Source organism: Mobula hypostoma, chromosome 15 (genome assembly GCF_963921235.1).
Source record: "Mobula hypostoma chromosome 15, sMobHyp1.1, whole genome shotgun sequence".
Taxonomy (NCBI): domain Eukaryota; kingdom Metazoa; phylum Chordata; class Chondrichthyes; order Myliobatiformes; family Myliobatidae; genus Mobula; species Mobula hypostoma.
The window spans coordinates 19,863,947-19,887,729 of NC_086111.1; the positions used below are offsets into that span (position 1 = coordinate 19,863,947).

The following is a 23,783-nucleotide window of genomic DNA, read 5'->3' on the forward strand; positions in this document are numbered from 1 at the left end:
GCAGAAGGCAGGAGAATGGGATTGAGAGGGAAAATAAATCAGAAAAAAATGTGGAACAGAGTCCATGGGCCCAACAGCCTAATTCTGCTCCAATGTATTATATTTTTATACACAATAGGTGCAGAAGTAGACCGTTCGGCCCTTCGAGCCTGCACCGCCATTCTGAGATCATGGCTGATCATCTACTATCAATACCCGGTTCTGCCTTGTCCCCATAACCCTTGATTCCCCTATCCATAAGATAGCTATCTAGCTCCTTCTTGAAAGCATCCAGAGAATTGGCCTCCACTGCGTTCTGAGGCAGCGCGTACCACACCTCCACAACCCTCTGGGAGAAGAAGTTCCTCCTCAACTCTGTCCTAAATGACCTACCCCTTATTCTTAAACCATACCCTCTGGTACTGGACTCTCCCAGCATCTGGACCATATTTCCTGCCTCTATCTTGTCCAATCCCTTAATAATCTTATATATCTCGATCAGATCCCCCCTCAATCTCCTTAATTCCAGCGTGTACAAGCCCAGTCTCTCTAACCTCTCTGCGTAAGACGGTCCGGACATCCCAGAAATTAACCTAGTGAACTTTTATGTCAGATAACATTTGAGAGGAAAGGTAAAACTGAATTACTATTATAGATGACTAACCTTGCAACAGAACTGTCCAGTTCTGATATAAACAGAAGAAGTGAACTACCAAAAGGTGCTATAGAAAATGTATGGCTGCTTGCCTTTGCTGGTCAGGGCATTGAGTATAAAAGTTACAGAGTCATGTTGCAGCTGTATTAAATTGGTTAGGCAACATTGTTAAGAAGGGATTTAAACAAACACACGAACCGGCAAGGAGTGGAGGGATACAAACCACCTGTGCAGTTTAAGTTGACATTATGGTCAGTACAGACATGGCGGGCCTTGGACCTTGTTCCTGTGTTGTGCTGTTCTAAGTTCCGTACTTTGTTGAAGTCTGTGAAACTTAAGAGCCTCCTTTGGAATCATGTCGATGGTACTAGGCAGAGTAATAGTTCAGCATGGACTAGATGGGCTGAAGGTCCTGTAGGGTTCAGTGATTGACACGCTGCTCCACACGGTGGGTCTTGTGGGAACAGAGCAGAACTCCAGTAGCTCGGAGTGAGATTGAGAAAATGATCGGCAACTTAAACGAGAGGGTGAATAGTTTCTTTTTCCACAGATCTGCTTGACCTGTGTGTTTCCAGAATTTTCTATTTTTACTTTAGATTTCCAGTTTTCAGTTGAGGTAGTGAGGATATTTTGGACCCAGTCCCTGAAGAACCTGAAGAATGGTTCCTCCAACTTTTTGTTTGTGGCTTAGTCTGGATTTCTAGCATCTGCAGAATCTCTAGTGTTTTTGAAAAATAGTGGATAGGTTGTGATGATGATGGATGGAATGCAAATACTTTTTTTTTAAAAAAAAGGCAACGTATGTCCTATTAACGAGTGGCAGAGAAGGAGAGGAATTTGTGAGCATTCAGTAAAGTTTTACAATTACTACAAAACTATCCTCAGTGGAATCAGTTACCAAGTTGCAGTTCTGAGAAGCAGTAATGATTAGCATTTCACAGATTATCAGGTTTGGAAAAGAGTAAAAAGTTCAAAGTAAATTTATTATCAAAGTACTTATATGTCACCATACAACCCCGAGATTCATTTTCTTGTGGGCATTCACAGTAAGTACAAAGAAACACAATACAATCAATGGAAAAACTACACACAAGACAGATGAACTTCCAACCAAAATGATTTTATGAACACAAGAAAGTTTGCAGATGCTGGGAATCCAAAGTGCAACACACTGACACACACACAGTGCTGGAAGAACTCAGCAGCTCAGGCAGTATCTATAAAAATGAATAAGTGGTTAAAATTTCAGGGCAAAGGAAGGGGGAAGATGCCTGAATAAAAAAAGGTTGGGGAGGGGAAAGAGGCTAGCTGGAAGGTGATAGTTGAAGCCAGGTGGGTAAGAAAAGTCAAGGGCTGGAAAAGAAAAAATCTGATAGGACAGTAGGAGAAAAGGAAAGAGGAGAGGACCTAAGGGAAGTAATAGGCAGGTGAGAAGAAGTGAAAATTCATCATGGGGAATAGAGGAAACTCTGGAATTAGTTTTGCTTAAGGAATGTGGAAGAAACTTCCAGCAACACAAGTAATAACTTGGCTTAATCCAGTGCCTTTAATGTTATAATAAGATATCCTAAAGTGATTTTCATGAGTATTATCAGAAAATAAATTTGTGTCTTTGATGGTAAATTACAGGGGCAAGTTTACACTGAGGTGGTCACGTATTTCAGGAGAGTAACTGAGCTTGGGTGGAATGCTGGTCCAAAGGGCCATTGGCTAGTGGGGACGGGAGTGGAGTTTTCTTCATTACTTAGGGGATTGTGGAGGGACTGAGACATCATTTTCCTTTTGTGGGGTCAAATCCACATCCTCATTTAAGTAAGTAAAATAAATATCTATGCAATAATGTTTTGTGTTAAGTACACTTTTTTTTGCCTTTTCATTTCCAGTGAATGGACAAGATAAAAGTACTGGAAAATTATGTTAACCAGTTTTTTTTAATATCCCACCTGTGTATGTTAAGAATATAACTTTCTTATAACTGACATACTTGGAAGTGTTTTTGGCATCTCATGTATACGTGTTCTGTGTTTCAGAGCAAGGTGACTGGGAAGGATCGAGTGAAGTTCATGGAGAGCTTGGTGGTGGGGGACATTGCTGAACTCAAGGACAACCAGGTAAAGGTGGCTTCCTGTCATGAAATATCTGCCCACTGGTAATCTCTCCATCCCAATGCTGAATTGAATTAATAATAATAAATACTTTATTGATCCCAAGTGGGATATTCTTTCGTTACAGCAGCAACATTTAAAAACCCACTTAGCAGTGTGGAAACTTAACTAATGATAAAGTACAGAATAGTAGTATACACAATAATAATTTACCTATGTGCAATAACTTGCAATAATGTACAATAATAATTTATGAAATAGTATGTAGCCCCCCCGCCCCCCGCCCCGGCCACCCTCAGGTTTGCACGGCTCGCTGTCGTCTAGGGAAACAGCCTCGGCCCCACCAAACTGGATAATTCGTTTGTGTGGATGCTGTGTGATGTACCCCACCCCGCCCAAATAACAGACAATACACCAGATGCAATTAAATGACTTACAGTTTATAGATATTACTGGAACTATATAATTAAGAGAGAATAAAATATAAAAGGAAAATAAAAGGCGCCACACTTATCAAAGTTCAATCTCTTCGTGCACAAAACAGTTGGAGCTCAAGGACCTTCTTCTTCACCCTGCGACCCCCTCAGACCACCTCGACCGGCTGCCTGGGACCAACAACGGTGGTCGACCAGACACTCCACACGAGTCCGTCTCCGTCTCCTCGCCGAACGCCCTCCTCGGGTTCCGACCCCGTTAGCGGACATCACAGCACATCGTCCATCCTCTGTCTCGCTCTCCCGCCTTCTGCCCCAAAACCTCGCGCATACAGTGTCTTCAAATACACCAAAAACATAACAACTATCCCAATTGGTTAATAACATATTTCTTATCACACTCTAAACCAAAACAAGCTACTAGCGCAATCTTTCTCAGCGTTTAACACAACAAAGCCGCATTCCCCACATTAACATAACAAAGACGCCATTTTAATTAGCCTCCGCAGTAACATAAAAGCCGAAACCCCCTTACAAGTAAAACAGATGCTATTGTACTGTGATGTGTGTTCTTGTGTTACACAGAGATGAACTGTAGTATATGTTTATTGCATTTGGTAGGAAAGATCCTTGTGACAGCGGAGCTGAATGAGTTTGTTTGAAAGGGTGCTGCGCTGTTTATTCAGTAGGTCATGGAGAACGTGTGCCTGATTGTCTATAATGGATAACAGTTTGTTTAGTGACCTCCTCTCCACCACCAACTCAAAAGAGCCTGGGTTGTAGCTGAGGATGGATCCAGCCTTTTTGATGAGTTTACTTAGTCTTTTTGTATCACCAATGCTGCTCACCCAACAAAAAGCCACAAAGAAGACTGCACTCACTACAACAGACTGAGAAGTGATCTCCAACATCTGGCTGCACACATTGAAGGATCTCAGCTTCCTTAGAAAATAGAGTCTGCTCATCCCCTTCTTGTAAACAGCCTTGGTGTTGGTTTTCCAGTCAAGCCCATTGTCAAAGTGAACACCCAAATATTTGTACTTTTCCACCGCCGCAACTTATTCCTCCCAGAATGTATACAGGGCTCGTGACGTCCTATTCCTCCTAAAATTGATCACGATCTTCCTGCTTTGGGCTACACTCAGGAGCAGGTGATTCCTCCTGCATTACTCCACAAACTTGTCCACCAGTCCTCTATACTCTGACTCCTGCTCATCTCTGATACACTTAACCACCGCAGAGTCATCAGGGAACTTCTGTAAGTGACAAGACTCAGATTTGTACTGAAAGTCTGAGGTGTACAGTGTGAACAGAAACAGAGACTGGGCAGTCCCTTGTGATGCTCTAGTGCAACTCTCCACCATCTCGGAGAGAGAACTACCCAACCATACAAACTGAGGTTCATCTGTCACGTAGTCAGTAATCCAGGAGTGGCTGGATTGTATTGAAGGCACGAGGGAAATCAAAAAATGTTATTCTCACAATGCCACCAGCATCATCCAGGTGGGAGAGAGCTCTCTGCCACAGGTAGATGATGGCATCATCCACTCCCACATGAGGTTGGGAGGCAAGCTGTAGAGGGTCAAATAAAGATCTCACCTGCAGTCCAAGGTAAGTCAGGACCAACCTCTCCAACACCTTCATCACATGAGATGTGAGGGCAATTGGTCTGTAGCTATGTTCCCTCACGCACACACACATTTTTCAACCAGTGCACAAAGGAAATTAATGTGCGCACAAAAGGTTAGTTACCTAAAATAATGTAGTAATTAATAATTATACTCATTGAAAATAATCTCTTAGCTAAATGTTTCTGTTAACTAGTTAGTCAGTTTTTCAAATGCCACAATGCACATCACTAATTTATGTCACCTTACCTTTCCTGTTCCTGTTGATGAACTGGCTGCACTGTGCAAGATTCTGCAAAAGAGTGGCCTGACACCGATTGATTCACTTCATTTTGCGCAAGCCAAAATTAACAAGATAAGAAAGCAGTATCTGGGAGACAATGTTTTGTGGAGTGACAAAGTTACGGTTTTGCTAAGCCAACAACATGAAGAAAACGTCATAGTAGATACAAGTTTGCTGTTGACTTTTATAAATAGTCTTTGTGTTCATTTAGAAGAAAGGTTTCCTGAAGATGAGGTACAAGAATGGTCAGCTTTTGATTTCTCCACAATTGTTGATTGTGACTTCACATTTGGCAATGAACAAGTTAATGCCTTATGTCTAAAATATCATGATTTTCTAGCTGAAAATATTGTAATAGTTAGACAGTTTAATGACTTCAAATTTTCCGTGCAAGAAAAAATTAAATCCAAACTGATTTCAAACTTTGCTTAAATGGTGGCATTTGTACTTCAAAATGAACAGCTTTGCGACCTTGCACAGTTGATGGATGTGGGGGAACCTTTCTTGCGTCTAGTGCGGACTGTGAGTGAGGTTTTAGCCTAATGAATCAACTCAAAAACCAGCTGAGAAACCGTTTAGGTGAATGTCATTTGGATATGTTAATGAGAATCAAAAGCTTTCAATTGGATGGAAGTTCTATTAGTCTAGATAGAGTTTACAAAGAATGGGTAAATGCCAAAGACAGGAGAGAGAAAAAAATAACTGAGTGACTGAAATATACATTTTATTTTGTTGTTATTCTGTGCAGTTTTATGTCAAATATTTTGTAAACCTACATAAACTGTGCCATGTGCACATTCAGTGCGCACATACTTTTGTCACAGGAAAAAAATTTGCACAACTTAAGATTTTTGCGCGCACTGACTACTAAAAATTAGAGGGAACATTGGTCTGTAGTCATTAAATTCAGATGGAGTTGCCTTCTTGGGTGCAGGAACCAAGCAGGAAGTCTTCCATAGCACCGGTATCTTTCCTTGACTCAGACTTGGATTGTAAAGGTGCTGCAAAATACCAAACAGTTGGCACACATAGGCTTTCAGTACCCAGGGGCTGATACCATTCAGGCCTGCAGCCTTGCCTTGATGTAGTCTCTCCAGCTGTCTCTTAACCTGACCTGTGGCCTCAGTCAGGTTGGGGAGGGTGGTCATCCCCATGGAGGCAGGATACTCCAAGGTTGGGAGGTTTGGAACGCAAGCACTCACCAGAGGGAAAGAAGAGGTGGAGGGAGAAGGCTTTGGGGGCAGGGAGGGTGTGTGGTTTGGGCAAGTGGGGGAGGGGACAGCAGGAGGTCCTGTGCTGAACCTGTTGAAAAACAAGTTCAACTCATTGGCCCTATGCAGGCAGCCTCGATCTTCCTTTCCTTAACCTTGAAGCCACTGATCAGCTTCATGCCTGACCGTACGTCCCTTTGCTATTTTGCTGGAACTTGTACTCCAGCTTCCTCTTGTAGGATTCTTTGCACTCTCTCAGCTTTACCTTCATTTCTCTCTGTACTCATCTCAGTACTTGTCTGTCTCCAGACCCAAGGCTTTATTCTTCTTATTCAAAAGTTCTTTCAAGTCGCTGGTGATCCAGGGCTTGTTGGGGAAGCAGTGTACAGTCCTACAGGCAAGATGGTGTTCTCACAGAATTTGATATAGTCTGTGATACAATCAGTCATTTTGCTAATGTCCTGCCTGTGTGGCTCACGTAACACATCCCAGATCATCAACTGGGTGAAAGATGCTCTTTGGTCAGCCCAAAACTTGATGATTTTCCAGCATATGGAGATGTCCGTGGGAGAATGCTGCCGACTGGCACATTCTCGACTGCAGGAGTACGTGCTGAGGGACGCACTGAAACACGGTGCAGCCACCGCAAGGGCCCGCTGGGGAAGGACCACGGTTTAGGGTTCTTCTCCCGCGGGAGTGGGAGGGGTCGGTGGCGAGGAGTATACCCCTCAACAATGGTGTGGAAAGATGAAACAACAGAGTGCCAGGTGGGTGTCTAAAAGTGTAGAAATGTATAGACCGTAATGGAAACATCTGTAAAGGATTGACAATCATTGAATGGTTTATTGTACATAATTTTATTTTTGAATAAAGTATATTTTGCTAATTAAAAAAAATTTTACTATATCAAGCGCTGCTGTGGCAGATCATGAACCTGATGACCTTTCGGTCTGCCCAAAGGTTGTTGGTCTGCTAGCACATTGAAACGTCCTCGGAGGAATGCTGCTGACTGCCACGTTCCAGGCTGCAGGAGTACGTGCTAAGGGGTGCAATGAAGCTTGGTGCAGCCACCACAAGGGCTCAGTGGGGGAGGACCACAGTACAGGGTTCTTACACTACAGAGGGGGCTGGGTTGGGTGAGGAGCCTCTTCATTATTGTAGTAGTTTACCACCTCAGGGGACCACATGAGTAGCAATAGACCTATCGGTTTTAAGGAATGTCATGGAATAGTACAGAAGCATTGACTATTATCTTAAGAATGAAAAGGCATTGCAAGGTTTATTCTTGTAGATATTTTTTATCATGAATAAAGTTTATGATGTATATGAATAATATAGTATTTTATGTATTGCATAGTATTGCTACTGCATTACAACAAATTTCACAATTACAGTGGATTCCAGCTAATTGGGACATTGGTTAATCAGCACTACTACTACTATGTCGACTCAGGCCTAGGGGGCTGGCGTCGGGCACGATGATGGACTCTCCACTTCTCCCTCTCCCTCATCAGTGCCTCGCTAGTTGCAGTCTTCTCGCCTCGATTTTAGTGGAGAGCATCGGTAGGATGTTATAGAGCTCAACGTACATCATGTGCTGTTGCCAACTCCCATCAAGAGCCATCCGGAGCATTTGTGTATAGCAACCATCTAGAGACTTTCACATAGTCTTGGTGAGTGTCCACGTCTCGCATCCGTACGTGAGAATGGACTCTATGACTGCTATGAAAATCCTCTTTTTAAGCCCTCTGGTCAGGTTCGACTTCCAGATTTCCTTCATTTTGTTCATAGCCCTCCACGCCAATGCCTTCCGTATCTTTATGTCCTTCTCTGAACTCATCATTCTTGACCTGAGGTACTTGTAGTCAAAGACTTTCTTAATGGTATCATTCTCTACGGTCTTGAGAGTACCTTCATCGCGGTTAAACGCCACGTACTCTCTTTTTAGCATTTAGGTGAATTCCAACTTTATTGCACTCATTTTCCACTTTTGTCAGTAGCTGCTGTGCTTCCTCCATCTGGTCAGAGAGCAGGACTATGTCATCTGCAAAATCGAGATCTGTGAGTGTAACTGGTCTGACCCTTTTGGTTCGCCCTGGTTTTATGGTAAAACCAAGCTTGTCATGATCTTTGGTAGCTTGACGCAGAGCGTAATCAAGGACGATTATAAAGATGTAGGGTGCCAGAGTGTCTCCTTGCAGCACTCCAGCTAGGAGCTCGAACACTGCTGTTTTTCTGGTGATACAACTTTCGCCATGGTTTTGGTATAGCTGGACTCTATTGCTCTCAGTAGACGGTCTGGTATTCCATAAGCTTTCAGGATCTTCAGCATTTTACCTCGGTGAATGGAGTCAAAAGCTTTGCGAAAATCGATGTAAGTAAGCACGGCTGGTAGGTTGTTCTTCTTGACTTCCTCGATGATCCTACGAAGAGCAAGTATTTGCATTACTATTGTGCGCTTCTGCCGAAAACCATTCTGATTGAATCTTAGCTTAGGGGCAATGGCGGTGCGAGTCCTGTTCAAGATCATCCAATTGTATAACTTTGTTAAGATGCAGGTCAAACTGATACCGCGGTAGATATCTGTCTTTGTGAGGGATCCAGACTTGGGGACTGGGATAATGTTTGAGAGTGACTACTTTTCTGGTTTGTCGCCTTTTGTCAATGCCGTATTACATATGTACAGCAAGATGTCATCCAGGTCGCAGTTCTTCAGGACATCTGGTGGTATCTCATCTGGTCTAGTGCTCCTGCCCTGTTTGAGTGCATATTTGCCTTCCTTCAGTTCCTCAATGGTGAATGGGCCGTCATCGATGTTGACTTGCGTTGGTATCGTGGGTATGTCCTTTTCTTCTTCCGTGATCATTGGAGGGCTTCCCAGCAGGTTATTAAAGTGGGTAAACCATGTCAGGACATGGTCCTGTACTGTTTTACCACTTATTTGATCTAATGGGGACTTCTTCTGTCTACTGATCTCATTGACTAGGTGCCATGCTTCTCCATGCTGCATGTCTTCATTAGCAGCTTCTATCTCTCTAATCCTCTCAGCTAGTTCTTCTTCCTTCAGATGGTCTTAGGTGGCAAAGAGATTCTTCTTTGCCGTCTTGAACTTGTCTCTTAGCTCTTCTGTTTTGCTCCTTCTAAGACGATGTCAGGATGTTTTGAGATCCGACTCTTCTTGATTCGCTACACAGTAGGCAAACTCTTTGTTGCATCTGTGTGTGCGTCTATGAGCTGTTGATAGCGGTCGGTGGCAGTCTCTTCCTCCCCCCTTTCCAGTGGGCCGAAGCGATTTCTCACCTCCACTGTGTACTGGGCTTGAAGAACAGGTTGTGAGGAGAATGCCTTCCAGTCTATGTTCTCTTTGGGACCTGTGGCTTTGGGTTGCCACAGGCTCAGTCTCACTTGCATTGACACTACTCTGTGATCAGAACTGACCAAGTTGAAGGTGCTGTAGGCTTCTGAGTTGATCACACAATTATGCCATTTTGTTCTTACGAGGATGTAATCGAGCTGTTTCCTGTAGATGGAGGCTCTGTTTTCATATGTCCACAGTTTACCAGCTCGAATTGTGTGTTGGCAGCAATGAGACTGTGTTCCTGGATGAAGTCAACTAGATATTGTCCATTTCTGTTGGTAAAGTCTTGGTATGAGTATGGAACATCTTCCAGTCTGACCTGGGCATTAAAATCGCCGAGCACAGCCAGGAAGTTATGTGCCGGTATTGAAGTGACAGCTTCGTGAAATTTACTGTAGAGGGCCTCCACCTCCTTCTCCTTTGATGGGTTTCAGTCAAATTCCGCAGTAAGGATTCTGTCACTGACTGAGACTACGCCCCTCAGTGCGTCCTTCGCCTTGCTGTTCAACATCAGCCCTACTCCACCTTGTGCTGACATCATTGTCAGCTCTGTCCATGCAGACGAGGTGATGAGGTGCATCCCCTCTACCTCTGTCAGGGTGTACATGACGGTGTTCTTGGATCCCCAGGATGGAGATCTCGTATCTGCTTGCCTGTGATGCCAGCTCTGTGCATCGAGGCAAGAGGCGGGTGGTGCTTACGTTGAAGGTTGAGATGATCGTTTTTACCTTACAATGCAAAATCAGGGCAGTTGCTTATTTAGAACAACTCTTGAAGAACAAAAACTAATGGTAAAACTAACCAGGATTCCCGTTGTTTATTTGGGACACTACGTCACTTAATTGTGACACTATTGCTGAACTGTTTCTAACCAGCGTCAGTCACGTGAACTTGTGTGGCTATTAATCACTACCCCATACTTGGAGCGAATCATTTTTAAATAGCTTCAGTTGTGTGTGTTTGTGTTCAAAGAGCAGTAAATTTTGTCACTGCTAGTTGGCGAGTAATAAGCTGGAAGGCAATTCTGAACTGCTTTCTTACTACGGTCCCAAGCAGTCATGCTTTCATGCTGGAAATGGCCAGGAGTGAAAGTGAAATTACTTCACTCCTTCAAGTTAAGAACTGCAAAGAATTTGAAGATATCAACAATCATCTTGAATGTTACAATGAAAATGAAGATTTGGCGGATACAATCACAAAAGCATTGTATGATGGCTGTCTATTACCTGCAGTAATTTTGTTCAGTTACAGTCAATCAAAAGACCACAAGTGTATATTGACTGTTTGTTGTATCCAATGATGACAGTAAAACCTGTGCAGGAGAGTTTTTGAAGTGGAAAAGCTGTGCACTGGGAAAGTTCCACTCTCTCGGCCTTTGAAGTTCGGGTTCAGCGGGATGAGCAGTCGTCACAAGCTGGGATCTTCCTTGGTTACAGTGGATGATCTTCACTTTTGTGCCTTATCATGACTTACGCTTGCCACGAAGAGTTGCAGAATCACCATCCTGGCTGTAGGATCTTGCTGTTGATCTCATCCATCCACTTCACCGGAGCTGACTTCACATGTTAGGACAGGCTTGTCCTTATCTCACTGGGTTTTGAATTCTGCTGGCTACCCTCACCTGGTTTAGCCAATCTGTTGCAGTGGTTTACTGGGATGTAGCAGCTGTTGCATGCAAGCAGCTACTTGGAGCCACAGGTGAGAGCTGAGTGTCGGTTGGGGACAAAGGGTGAATAAGCTGTCCTGGAATGGATGTGACAAGTCCTTCCATGAGAGGTGCCAACCCTCTCCATGGACAGCCCATACATGGCACTGTACACTGGTTGAATTCCTCCATCAATGACTATTAGGAACAAATACGCAGTTTTGTAGTACGGTGGTGGCATTGGAAGTGTTCTCATTTGTTCTGTATTTAATTTAAATATAATTTTTTGTTACTCAGTTAAATGGTAGTTTGTCTTTTTTGTATCTTTTTAACTATTTCCATGAAATTCCAGCTAATTGGGGCAGCTGATTCATTGGGCCAAAATGTACTGGTCCTAATGTGTCCAATTAACCAGAATCCACTGTATTTGTCAGTGATAATAATTCTGATTCTGAGCCATTACAATCTCTGACAGTGGTGTTGAGCGTAATTTCTGCAGTGCTGTGTCAACCAGAACTTTAATCTTGAGGGTTGTTTGAACTCTGGTCTGTGTTGCAGTTGATCTGACCAAGGCTGATAATATCTGGTTGGTTCAGGGCTGGGGAGGAAAGACATCAATCAGTCTGGGGTTTTGCTCATGATAACTACTTTAAATAGTGTTTCCCCATCAGACTTATTAATATGGGGAAATCAATAGTTCAGTAGTTCCATTTAATATCAGAGAAATGTATGCAATATGCATCCTGAAATTCTTGCTCTTGGCAGACATCCATGAAAACAGAAGAGTGCCCCAAAGAATGAGTGATAGTAAAAATGTTAGAACCCTAAAGCCCCTCCCTACTCCCCCCTCCCATGCACAAGCAGCAGCAAAGCAATGATCCTCCCCCATCCCCACCCACCTAGTTCCACAAAAAAGCATCAGCTCCCTCCACCCACCAAGCATGCTATGGCAAAGCCCCCAATAAAGACCATGATCTGCAGTACAGCAAAAACTAATTATAATATGATTGGTTTTAAACTAGTTCTAACTAAATAGTCTGCCACTTTTTTCTGTCTAGACTAAGTTGATGATCTAATGGACTGCTATTATCCTCAGAATAGTAGTTCACAGTGAGTCCGGCAATTAGAGGAAATTTTGAAAAAATATCCATTGGAATCTTGACACATTAGTTTGCAGTTAGTTTGCTGGCAAGCTTCAATTAACTGAAGCTTGGAGCTAATTTGGTGCAAGCCTGAAGTAAACGCTTGTAGTGGATGTCTACTTAATTGAAGAATGGATGCATTCATTCACCAAGAAACCAGCATGTGATTCCCAAATAAAAATTCTCAGTTAATTTGATCAAATTCCTGGTTGTAATACTCATTTATGTAAATAAAGGGTTGGGGCTGAATACTTTTTCAAGGCACTGTATAAAGCTTTGATTATTCAGTTTTGGGCTGTGTGGGCTGGGTATCCGACACTGCCTGTTTTTAGTGGTCACCAACCTGAGTGTGGCAGACCATCTCAGGTTTACTCAGGCGTGCACCTGGTACGCATGTCCCAATTGGTATAAGGATGGGATGGAGCTGCATTTGTACTTTATTTCTTGCTGATGTCACATGGGATTTTATTATGATACCCCACAGCCAAGTAGTCTCGTGACAGTGATTGTCTTGATTGCTGAAATGTGGCCAGCTTCTCCTCTGTGAAATTCAACAGCTATAATGAACAAGTTTTGTCAGTTGGCTTCTTATAATAATCATGGTGCACTTTATACATATCTAAAGCCCATCCCACATACCAACCAGTCAATGTTTCGGGTCAAGACTATCTGCATCTTTTTGTTCAGATAAGGAATCTTAACCTAGAATGATAGCTGCCCATTTCCTTGCACAGATGCATCCTGACCGGCTGAGATACTCCAGCTGTTTGTTTGTTGCTCCACACACCAACTACAGAGGCATAACAAAAGTAAAATCCTTGAGTCTAAAAAGCATCTGTTATGAGCTCGGAAGTATAGAGCTGATGGTTAGTTTGGCATGGGGGAGCACATTTGTGGCTGTGTGCATGTGCATGTGGTGCTTGTTTTTGTTTCACCTGCAGTATTTGGCTATGTTTAGTAGGTGCTGGGTCTCAGCTCCTTCTCAAGGATCAGCTTTATTCGTGATACATGTATTAGGAATTTGCTGTGTTGTGTTGGCGCGACGTGCAGAAAGACTCAACGTTCAACAGTTATAAAGAATTCTATAAAAATAAGAGATTAAACTGATCTTTCACTGCTTGTTGTTCAGGGCACACTGTCGCTGTTCACCAACGACAAGGGAGGAATAATGGATGATGTCATAGTGAGCCGGACATCAGATGGATACTTGTACATCGTCTCAAACGCTGGCTGTGCTGCCAAGGACTCTGCTCACATGAAGGTGCATTGGCTTTATTCCACATGTTAGGGATACAGAATCTCAGTGTCAGACACAGGTTGTACATTGTTTCACAGTACGGAATCTGGTTGGGTGAGGTGAACAGGACTTTGGGAATAATGTCTATAGATGTTCACAGATTGCTCTCTTCCCCCTTTCTGAAACCTGAAGATGCATTCTAAGGTCACTTTGCCAGGGTGCCAGTGGGGTCATTTGGTGTGCTGTCCTTGCCCTGATACGTGGCCCTGTGCTTATCACCTTCCTTCTCTTTCCCAGGAGCAACTAGCCCAGTTCAAAGCTGCAGGGAATGATGCCGACCTGGAGTTTCTGGAGGCCGGATTGATCGCGCTGCAAGGTGACTGCATTCAAATGCTATTTCAGAGCCATCATTAGCCTGGTAAAGGTCCTACCCCAAGCATTGGTTCTCTTTAATGCTGACTATCACAGCCAAATGTAAACATTTCAGGACTTCTTATTATCACTTCCCCGTCCCCTGGCTTCATGCATCACCTACCGGCTTCCCCCACCTCCCACTTCTTAATCTAGTTTCTTCCCCTTTCCTTACCAGTCCTGATGATTGGTCTTGGCCTAAAATATCATCTGTTGATTCCTCTCCTAGTTGCCATCTGACCTGCTGAGTTCCTCTGGCATTTTGTGTGTGTTCTGGATTTCTATCATTTGCAGACTCTCCTGTTTTTTTTTTGAGTAAGAATCCTGGTCTCTTGGCACTCTCAAATTTCTTGACAAGCACAATTCCCCAATTCACAGATGATGGCAGGAGAGCCACAGAATTGTATGTTGCGGTTTTTTTTTGATAATTTAAAGATAAACATCAATATGGTTTTATGTAGGTTGCTCCACTCCAGAATGCCTCCTACCTAATTAAATACTTTCTGAAATGTGATCACAATTGCAGTGTAGAACAGTCGGTGTGTGCCCATAAGCAGCAATGAGGAAAGTGCCAAAATAATCTGCTTTGGAACCGAAGCAAAATTTTGCCGATGTTGAAAATATGAAATTAAAACAGGAAACTCTGAAAATGCACAGCCTATCAGACAGCACTTGTGGTGAGAAAGGGATTGATGGGATTGATAGCTTCAACACCGGTTAGTTCCTTATTCTTGGAAATAATGTTTCTGGAATATTTGCGTCTGTCCAAGAGGGCAAATGGAGCCTTGGTTTAATATCTCATCCAGGAACATTTTTGGAGATATACAAGTTAACATTTCATGAAGGAAAAGCCATAAACTGAAGAGATTCTGCAGATGCTTTATATCTAAAGTAATACACACAAATGCTTGAGGAACTCAACACGTCAGGCAGTATCAATGGAAAGGAATAAAAAAAAACCAACATTTAGGCTGAGGCCCTTCATCAGGAATGGTGCCTGACCTGCTGACTCCCGCCAGCATTTGTTCAAAGTAAATTTTATTATCAGAGTACGTATATATCACCACATACGACTTGGGATTCATATTCCTGTGGGCATACACAACAAATCTCTAGAACAATAACTATACAGGATCAATGAAAGATCAGCCAGAGACATTGGTGTTCCCATACCAGGCCGTGATGCAGCCAGTCAAAACACTCTCCACTACATGTCTACAGAATTCGTCAAAGCTTTTGATGTCATGGTGAACCTCTGCAGACTCCTAAGCAAGTAGAGGTACTGTTGTGCTTTCTTTGCAATTACATTTATATGACAAGTTCTGGACAGGTCCTCTGAGATAGTAACACCCAGGAATTTAAAGTTACTGACTCTGTCCATGTCTGATCCTCTGATGATGACTGGCTCATGGACTTCTAGTTTTCCTCTCTTGAAGACGATCATCAGTTCCTTGGTCTTTTCTGACATTGAGAGGTTTTTCTTGTGACACCACTCAGCCAAATTTTCTGTCTCCTTGTATGCTGATTCATCACCAGCTTTGATACAGCCCACACCGGTAGTGTCATTAGCAAACTTGAATATGGTGTTGGAGCTGTACCTAGCCGCAGAGCCATAGGTGTAAAGCAAGTAGAGTGGAGCGGGGGGGGAGCTAAGTACACAGCCCTTTGGTGCACCTGTGCTGATGGAGATGGTGGAGGAGATGTTCTTGCCAATCCAAAGTGACTGGTGTCTGCAAGTGAGGAAATCCAGTACCCAATTACACAAGGAGATATTGAGGCCAAGGTCTTGAAGCTTGTTGATTAGATTTGAGCGGATGGATGATGGTATTGAATGCCCTGAAGTGGATAAAGAGCATCCTGATGTATGCATCTTTGCTGTCCAGATGTTCCAGGGTTGTGTGAATGGCCAATGAGATGGTATCCCGTGTGGACCTGTTGCTCCAGTAGGCAAATTGGAGCGGATCCAAGTCGCCACTCAGACAGCCTCTCAAAACATTCTATCACTGTGGCTGTAAGTGCTACTGGAGAAAAAAGCCAGTTTAACTGCTCAATGTGATTCTGTTCTCTGGGCTTATGTGTCCATCATTTACATCTATAATGATAGCAGCAGTGCAAAGAGATCGTCAGCTCTGTGTAATGCTAAAATAAGTTGTACAAACACAGAGTCAGACCCCGATCTCACAAAGTCAAACCCTGGCAGAGTGATCTCACAGTTGTTTGAAATCAGCTCTGTACAATTAATAAAATTGTCAGTATAGATGCAGAGTCTGGACTGAGCTTGAGTGGTCCGATGCTGGTAGGCCACTCTTGCAATGTTTCATTTTAAATCATGTAATTACAATAGATAGATACTATATTGATTCCAAAAAAATTAGTGCCACAGCAGCATTACAAGTGCACCTATATACAAATATTAGAAGAGAAATAAGAAAGAATAAAAACTCAGACACGAGGACTTCCGTTAATGCCCCTCCTCCCCTTCACACCCCATCCCTTATTTATTTATCTAATATATTTATTATTTTTCACCCTTCTCTCTCCCCCTCTCCCCCTCTCCCCCTCTCCCCCTCTTCCCCCCTCTCCCCCCTCTCCCCCCTCTCCCCCCTCTCCCCCCTCTCCCCCTCTCCCCCCTCTCCCCCTCTCCCCCCTCTCCCCCCTCTCCCCCCTCTCCCCCCTCTCCCCCTCTCCCCCCTCTCCCCCTCCCTCTCCCCCTCCCTCTCCCCCTCCCTCTCCCCCTCTCTCTCCCCCTCTCTCTCCCCCTCTCTCTCTCCCCCTCCCTCTCCCCCTCTCTCTCTCCCTCTCCCCCTCCCTCTCTCCCCCTCTTCCCCCCCCCCATAACTCCTTGCCTGCTCTCCACCCTCCGGGCTTCCCTCCCGCCTTCTCTTTCTCCCCAGGCTTCCCGTCCCATGATCCTCTCCCTTCTCCAGCTCTTAGATCCACCCCTCTCCTCCTGTCTTCTCCTTTCATTTCAGATCTCCCCTCCCACTTTCAAATCTCTTACTATCTCTTCTTTCAGTTAGTCCTGACGAAGGGTCCCAGCCCGAAACGTCAACTGTACCTCTTCCTATAAATGCTGCCTGGCCTGCTGCGTTCACCAGCATTTTTTGTGTGTGTTGCAAGAATAAAAACTGTTACCTGAAAAAGTCATCTCTTCCCTGCTATAGGCTGACTCATTACAGAGCCTAATAGCCAAGGGTAAGGATGACCTCATATAGTGCTCTTTGGAGCAGTGCAGTTGTCTTAGGCTGTGGCTAAAAGTGCTCCTCCGTTCAGTCAAGGTGGCATGCAGATGGTTCCCTAAAGATAATATGTCCAACCATTCCATAAAGTTTAACTTCCAGATTGAATGGTAGTAAGGAATGCAAGTACAATGTTAGCATTAATTTCATGAGACTAGATTATAAAAGGAAGGATGTAATTCTGAGGCTTTATAACGCATTTAGACTGCAGTTGGAGAGCCGAGTAGTTTTGGGCCCCATATCTAAGAAGGGATGCACAAGCAGGGAAGAAGGTCCAGAGAAAGTTCATGAGAATGATCTTGAGAAAGGGAGTGTTAATGTATGTGGGACGTTTGATGGCTCTGGGCCTGTACTCACTGGAAATTAGAAGAATAGGGGTTGCGGGGGGGCAGAAACGAATCAAATATTTAAATACCTAGACGGAGTGGATGTAGAGACAAAGTTTCCTATAGGGCACTGCCTCAGAATAGAAGGTTGTCCCTTTACAACAGAAATAGGGATGAATTATTTAGGCAAAGGGTGGTGAATCTATGGAATTCATTGCCACAGATGGCTGTGGAGGCCAAGTGGATGTTGATACGTTCTTGATTACTAAGGGCATTATAGGCAGAAAGATGGGGTTAAGAGGGATAATAAATCAGCCATGATGGAATGGTGGAGAAGACGATGGACTAAATGGCTTAATTCGGCTCCTACGTTTTATGGTCTGATGTTGTTACAAATGGTTTTCAAACTGTGTAACGAGCAGGTCTTGGTTTGCTGGCTTTGACTTGAGAGTTTGACGGTTAAGATTTTTATTTAACTGCACTCTCTGGAGGAGGCACACTGCTCTCTCCTGCTTAGGGTAGTTCCAATTGAACAGGAGCTCAGCAACTGTATCGTAATTACTGAAAATCTCACTGAACAATTACATGTATATCAGTGATTATACAAAAATATAAGCAAGCATAGGAATGTTAAACTACAAGAAAAATAATAATTCTACACCTCAATCCAACAAAGGACGTACCAGCCTTTCTTCCGGTGATGTTGGTAAGACAATTTCCATTCAAAATGTAATTTGATTGAACGTTATTAATGATTGATTAATTATCAGGAAGTATAGAACGACCCAGTAGAAAGACCCTGTGATTAAATAGGGCCTTTCACAAGCTTTAACTGACCACATTGTTTTCAGTCAATGAATTTGAAGAGCTGTCACCGTTGGAATTGGGAAATAATTTTAACACCACAGAGAAGTGGTATCGACATAATCTGTTTTGAAGACAACCGATGCTGACTTGATATTGGCATGCCTCTGATGAGAGTCCCATCAGGTTGAAATAGTTTTTATTTTATTTATTTACAGATAACAGCATGGAACAGGCCCTTCGGTCCAACGAGCTGTCCCTCTCAGCAGCTCGCCTATTTAACCCTAGCTTATTCACAGGACAATTTGCAAAGACCAATTAACCCACTAACCGGTCTGTTTTTGGACTGTGAAGGAAAACTGGAGCACCCGGAAGAAGCCCATGCAGCTCACGAGGGGAGTGTACAAGCTCCTTACAATGGATGCTGAAATTGAACTCCACTGCCTTGACCTGAGCTGTAAATAGTGTTGCCCTACCACTATGCTACAGTGCTGCTCATGCAGGCTGGAGTGACACAAAGCACTGGATGAACTCATCAGGTCAGGCAGCATCTGTAGCGGGAACTAAATCTTTCTGGTTGAGATCCTTCATCTTGACTGGAAAGAGAGATTGGAAGTAGTGTTGGACCCTGATGTTTTTGATCTAAGGTTCTTCAGCAGTCCACAGTAGCGGTTAGCACGACACTATTACTGTTCAGGCATCAGAGTTTGGAGTTCAATTTTGATGCTGTCTGTAAGAAGTTTGTACGTTCTTCCCATGAGTGGGTGGGTTTCTTCCGGGTGCTCTGGTTTCCTCCCAGATTCCAAAGACATACCAGTTGGTAGATTAACTGGTCATTGTAAATTGCCTTGCCATTAAGCTAGGGTTAAATAGGTGGGTTGGAAAGGCTTAATCTGCACTGTCTCGCTAAGTAATGTTAAATAAGCAAGTCAAGCATGAAACTTATTTCATTCCTATAACAGTTAATAAACGATCGTAGACAATGAGGGGAAAGGGTGAGAGGAAGAAGGAGGAAAAGGGAAGTAACTGTATGGCATGGAAAAGAACAGCAAAGAGTCCGAGCCAACATAGTCCAGTCCTCTTATAGACAATCCATTCAAATTTCATTGTGAATTAACCAATAAAATAACCCCTATTCAAGTAATGTGGTACCCACAACTGCCACCATTTTAAAGAAAACATAAGCATACAAGTGATTATATAAAAATACAAACAAACATAAAAAAGTTAAACAACAAGAAAAATAACAATCATACAGTCCAAACCAGTATAAAAAGGTGGAAGGAAGGGGCAGATCAAGAGTAGCTGGTCGTAGGTAGATCCAGATGAAGTTGGGTGATAGGGAGGTGGTTGGGAGAGTGGGGATGACATCAGAGGCTGGAAAGTGGTGGTTGGAAGTGACAAGGGGTTGAAGAGGATGAAATCTGATGGGAGAGGAAGGTGCAGCAAAGAATAAAAGGGAGAATAGTGGGGTAGGGAACCAGTGGGGTGAAGAGGAATGAAAGAGGGTGATGGTGGCTGTTTGGATGAGGAGCAAAAAGAAAGGAAGAATACTGGAGGAGAGAGGATTTGGTGGGGGGGGGGGAGGGAAAGAGAAAGGACAATTACCAGAAGTTGAGAATTTCAGATCAAATGAAGTCTCAATCTGAAACATTGAGTGTCATTTTCCTCCACAGATGCTGCCTGACCTGCAAATTTCCTCCAGATTCCTGCATCTGCCAAATTTGTGACTGAAATAGTGCTGTGGAATTATTATTTTTTTGTCTGTGCAGACGAGAGGGCAGACATGACCTTGGTTTGAGTTCTCATATAAAGATAGCCCTACCAAACAGTGGGAACATGCTATATTAATGTACTGAAGTGTTAGCTACGATTATACATCCAGGTCTCAGCAGCTGGAGCATTGTTCCCTAGCTCTCTGGTCAGAGATGATCAGGCTGTCTTTTGTCTTTCTCAAACCTTGACTGACCAGCATCTTACCCCATGGGAGGGAGGAAAGGGGCTTGTTTTTCTATTGTTGCTTAGTGTGTTTTGTGTTCTGTGTTGTTCTGTCAAGCATTGCGAGCATGTTGTGTTGCCTCTGGAATCTGTGGTGACACTTGCGGTCTGCCTCGGCACATCCCTAGATTGATGTTAACATAAGTGATACATTTCACTATATCATACACAAAATGTTGGAGGATCTCAGCGGGCCAGGCAGCATCTATGGAAAAGAGTAAACGGTCCCAAGTTTTGGATAATCAGAAGAAGGGTCTCAGCCTGAAACAGTGACTGTTTATTCATTTCCATTGATGCTGCCTGACCTGCTGAGATCCTCCAGCATTTTGTGTGTGTGTGATGCTCTGTATTTCCAGCATCTGCAGATTGACTCATGTTTGCATTTCACTGCATGTTTTGATGTACTGTACAAGTGATAAATAAGTCCGAATTTGGTTTGAAATTCTCTGTTCCCATGCATGGAATTGACCAAACCAAGATGCAGCAGCACCTCTAGGACCCCAGCATTTGCTTTTGCCCATCCGCTCTGTTGGGATCTTGCTGTGCTGAAACAAATCCAAACTCCTCTTCCCATTGCAGAGCACAGCACAACTCTCTAGGTAACGTGGACCTTTTATTTACCTCCCCTCCCCCCTTGCAGGTCCATCTGCAGCAAGGGTGTTGCAGGAGGGCGTGTCCGATGACCTCAGCAAGCTGTCCTTCATGTGGAGCACGGTGACGACAGTGTTCGGAGTCAAAGGTTGCAGAGTGACCCGTTGCGGCTACACTGGAGAGGACGGGTTTGAGGCAAGTTCTCTTCTCCTGAAGTAAGTGCCAATAATCAGGTCAGATAGGTCTCTCTTATTTAGCATATACAAGGACATCCCCCTTAGAACAGAGATGAGAAGAATTTCTTCAGCCAGAGAGCGGTGAATCTGTGGAATTCATTACCATGGATGGCTGTGTAGATTTAAAGTGGTGATTGATAGGATCTTGACTAATAAGAGTGTGAAAGGTTGTGTGGGGAGAAGGTAGGAGAATGGGGTTGACAGAAATATAAATCAGCCATGGTCAAATGGTAGAGCAGACTCGATGGACCGAATGGCCAAATTCTATTTCTATGTCTCATAGTCTCATTATCATCAAGGTAGTTAGAATCGGCATTGGAGAAAGGAGTGATTTTGATTTCGATACTCTGGTACATCAACCACCATAGTTTTGTTTTTGTACATGGCAAAACTTTTAGGCATCTCATAAAGTATGAGCAGACCAAATTTAATACTGAGGCACACAAGGAGAAAAGACAAATATCCTGTCTCATTTCCCTGCCCTTGACTCATTTCTACCCCTTTCCAAAGGGAGGGTGAGTTTTAATGATGAGAAAGATGCACCGAGGGATTAAGGGACTGAAGGATGTTCCAACAAGCGAAGCAGAGCTGAAGTTTGTAGGGTGGACAGCTCACAGTAGAAACAGCCAAGACCATGGGATAATAAGATGTGGGTGAAAGTTTCATCTGATGAGCAGAGGTTATAGATGTACAATATTACAGTGATGAATGTAGACAGTGATAGGACGGCGAAGCAATTAGATGGAGACTGTAATTAGTGGACAGTGGAGAGTGATAGGTCAACTAAACAATCCGATGATGGCCACCTCAGGGTCTAACAAATGAATGTAGACAGCGCGCTGCATTCACTACTAACAGACAATGGCCATATCTGGGTATGTTCACTATCTGTTCCACCCTCAAGACTGTTACCAAGGGGTGAATGGAGTCGGTAGTTTGGAACAAAGTTTATGATGAGCAGCCAAGGCAATAGAGTTGATTTTTCTCACTATTTGTGGAAACGTCTACTCCTCCAAGTGCAAGCAGACTGTACTTTAGAGAGACTGAGTAAATTTGCAACCGGCATTATTTTTCCTGATGGGTGTTGGGGAGGATCTTGTGGATCTGGAGTGGGAAGATCTGTTTGATTCAGAATCCTCTGCCTACGACTGGATATATGGAGATGAGGAGGAATTTCTTCAGCCAGAGGGTGGTAAATCTGTGGAATTCTTTGCCACAGGTGGCTGTGGAGGCCAAGCCATTGGGTATATTTAAAGTGGAAGTTGATAGGTTCTTGATTAATAGTGTCAAAGGGTACGGGGAGAAGGCAGAAGGAATAATATATTAGCTGTGGTCGAATGGTCGAGCAGACTCAATGGGCCAAATGGCCTAATTCTGCTCCTGTGTCTTATGATCTTGTGGATAAAGAGTGAAACCAGGTAAATGCAGCCCAACACCTGATTGAGGAAGAGGATTTGGAGGAGGAATTTTCCAGAAGCTGTGAATACGTGAAAGGATGTGTATGTCCTGGTTCCACAGTCCTGTGTAAGGTAGACACCTAACTGCAGTAGTTCAATGCAGTTGTGGGGAGGATGAACACAAAATTGGGAGTTGACGAGGTGACATCCTAAAAAAGAGATGAAAGAAGTTGCTTGTTGCAGCATTGGAACAGTGTGAAATAAAGTGGAATGGAGCATTGTGGCATTAACTTGGTGTTGCAGAAAAGTTAGAGCATAATAGAATGGCATTGAGGGTGAATTTCTGGATATGATCTAGAATGCTGCCTCATGGAATATTGCACAGGCTGAGAGCACAGATGGGAGTATTGTCACTCGACTACAGGAAGAATGTTATTAACCTGGAGGAAAGATTCACAAGGATGTTATCAGGACTGGAGGGCTTTGGTTACAAGGAGAGGCTGGATAGGCTGAGGCTTTTTACCGTAGAGTATAATAAGCAGAAGGGTGACTTCAGATCAGGGGTTCCCAACCTTCTTTTTTGTGCCATGGACCCTGACCATTAATTGAGGGGTCCGTGGACCCCTGCTTTAGAGGTTTATTGAATCACAAGGGCTGTAGCTAGGCGGGATGGTCATAATCTTTTTTCTTCAGATAGGGGGATCTGTAAATGAGAGGTCGCAGGTTTCAGGTGAGAAGGGAAAAGTTTAAATGGGACTGAGGGTAAACAGATTTACACAAAGGATGCTGGGTATGTGGAATGAGCTGCCAGAAGAAACTGTAGAAGTGGATACAATTACAATATTCAAAATGCGCATGGAAGGTTGCACGGATAGTTAAGTTTTAGGTGGCTGTGGGCTAAATACAGGTCAATTGGACTTGCTTGGATTGATGGCTTAGTCAGCATGGACATGTTGAGCAGAAGTTCTGTGCTGTACAACTCTATGATCTCTAACTCTGGGTGTGTCTGAATTGGAGCTGATATCAGCCTGCAACGTGCTGGAGCCTGTGACATCCATTAAATGTGGCGGGGGGGGGGGTGGGAGGTGCAGACTCTGATTGTGG

The 23,783-nt window shown here is 43.6% G+C and overlaps 1 protein-coding gene across 1 annotated transcript in view; it reads left to right on the forward strand.

The window, feature by feature from the left end:
• Positions 1-23,783, forward strand: part of amt (aminomethyltransferase) — a 58,468-nt gene that overhangs the window by 12,706 nt on the left and 21,979 nt on the right. Inside the window, exons 3-6 of the mRNA XM_063067825.1 lie at positions 2,665-2,745; positions 13,570-13,701; positions 13,975-14,053; positions 21,096-21,241. Coding sequence (XP_062923895.1) covers positions 2,665-2,745; positions 13,570-13,701; positions 13,975-14,053; positions 21,096-21,241 — 438 coding nt within the window. The remainder of the gene's footprint in view (positions 1-2,664; positions 2,746-13,569; positions 13,702-13,974; positions 14,054-21,095; positions 21,242-23,783) is intronic.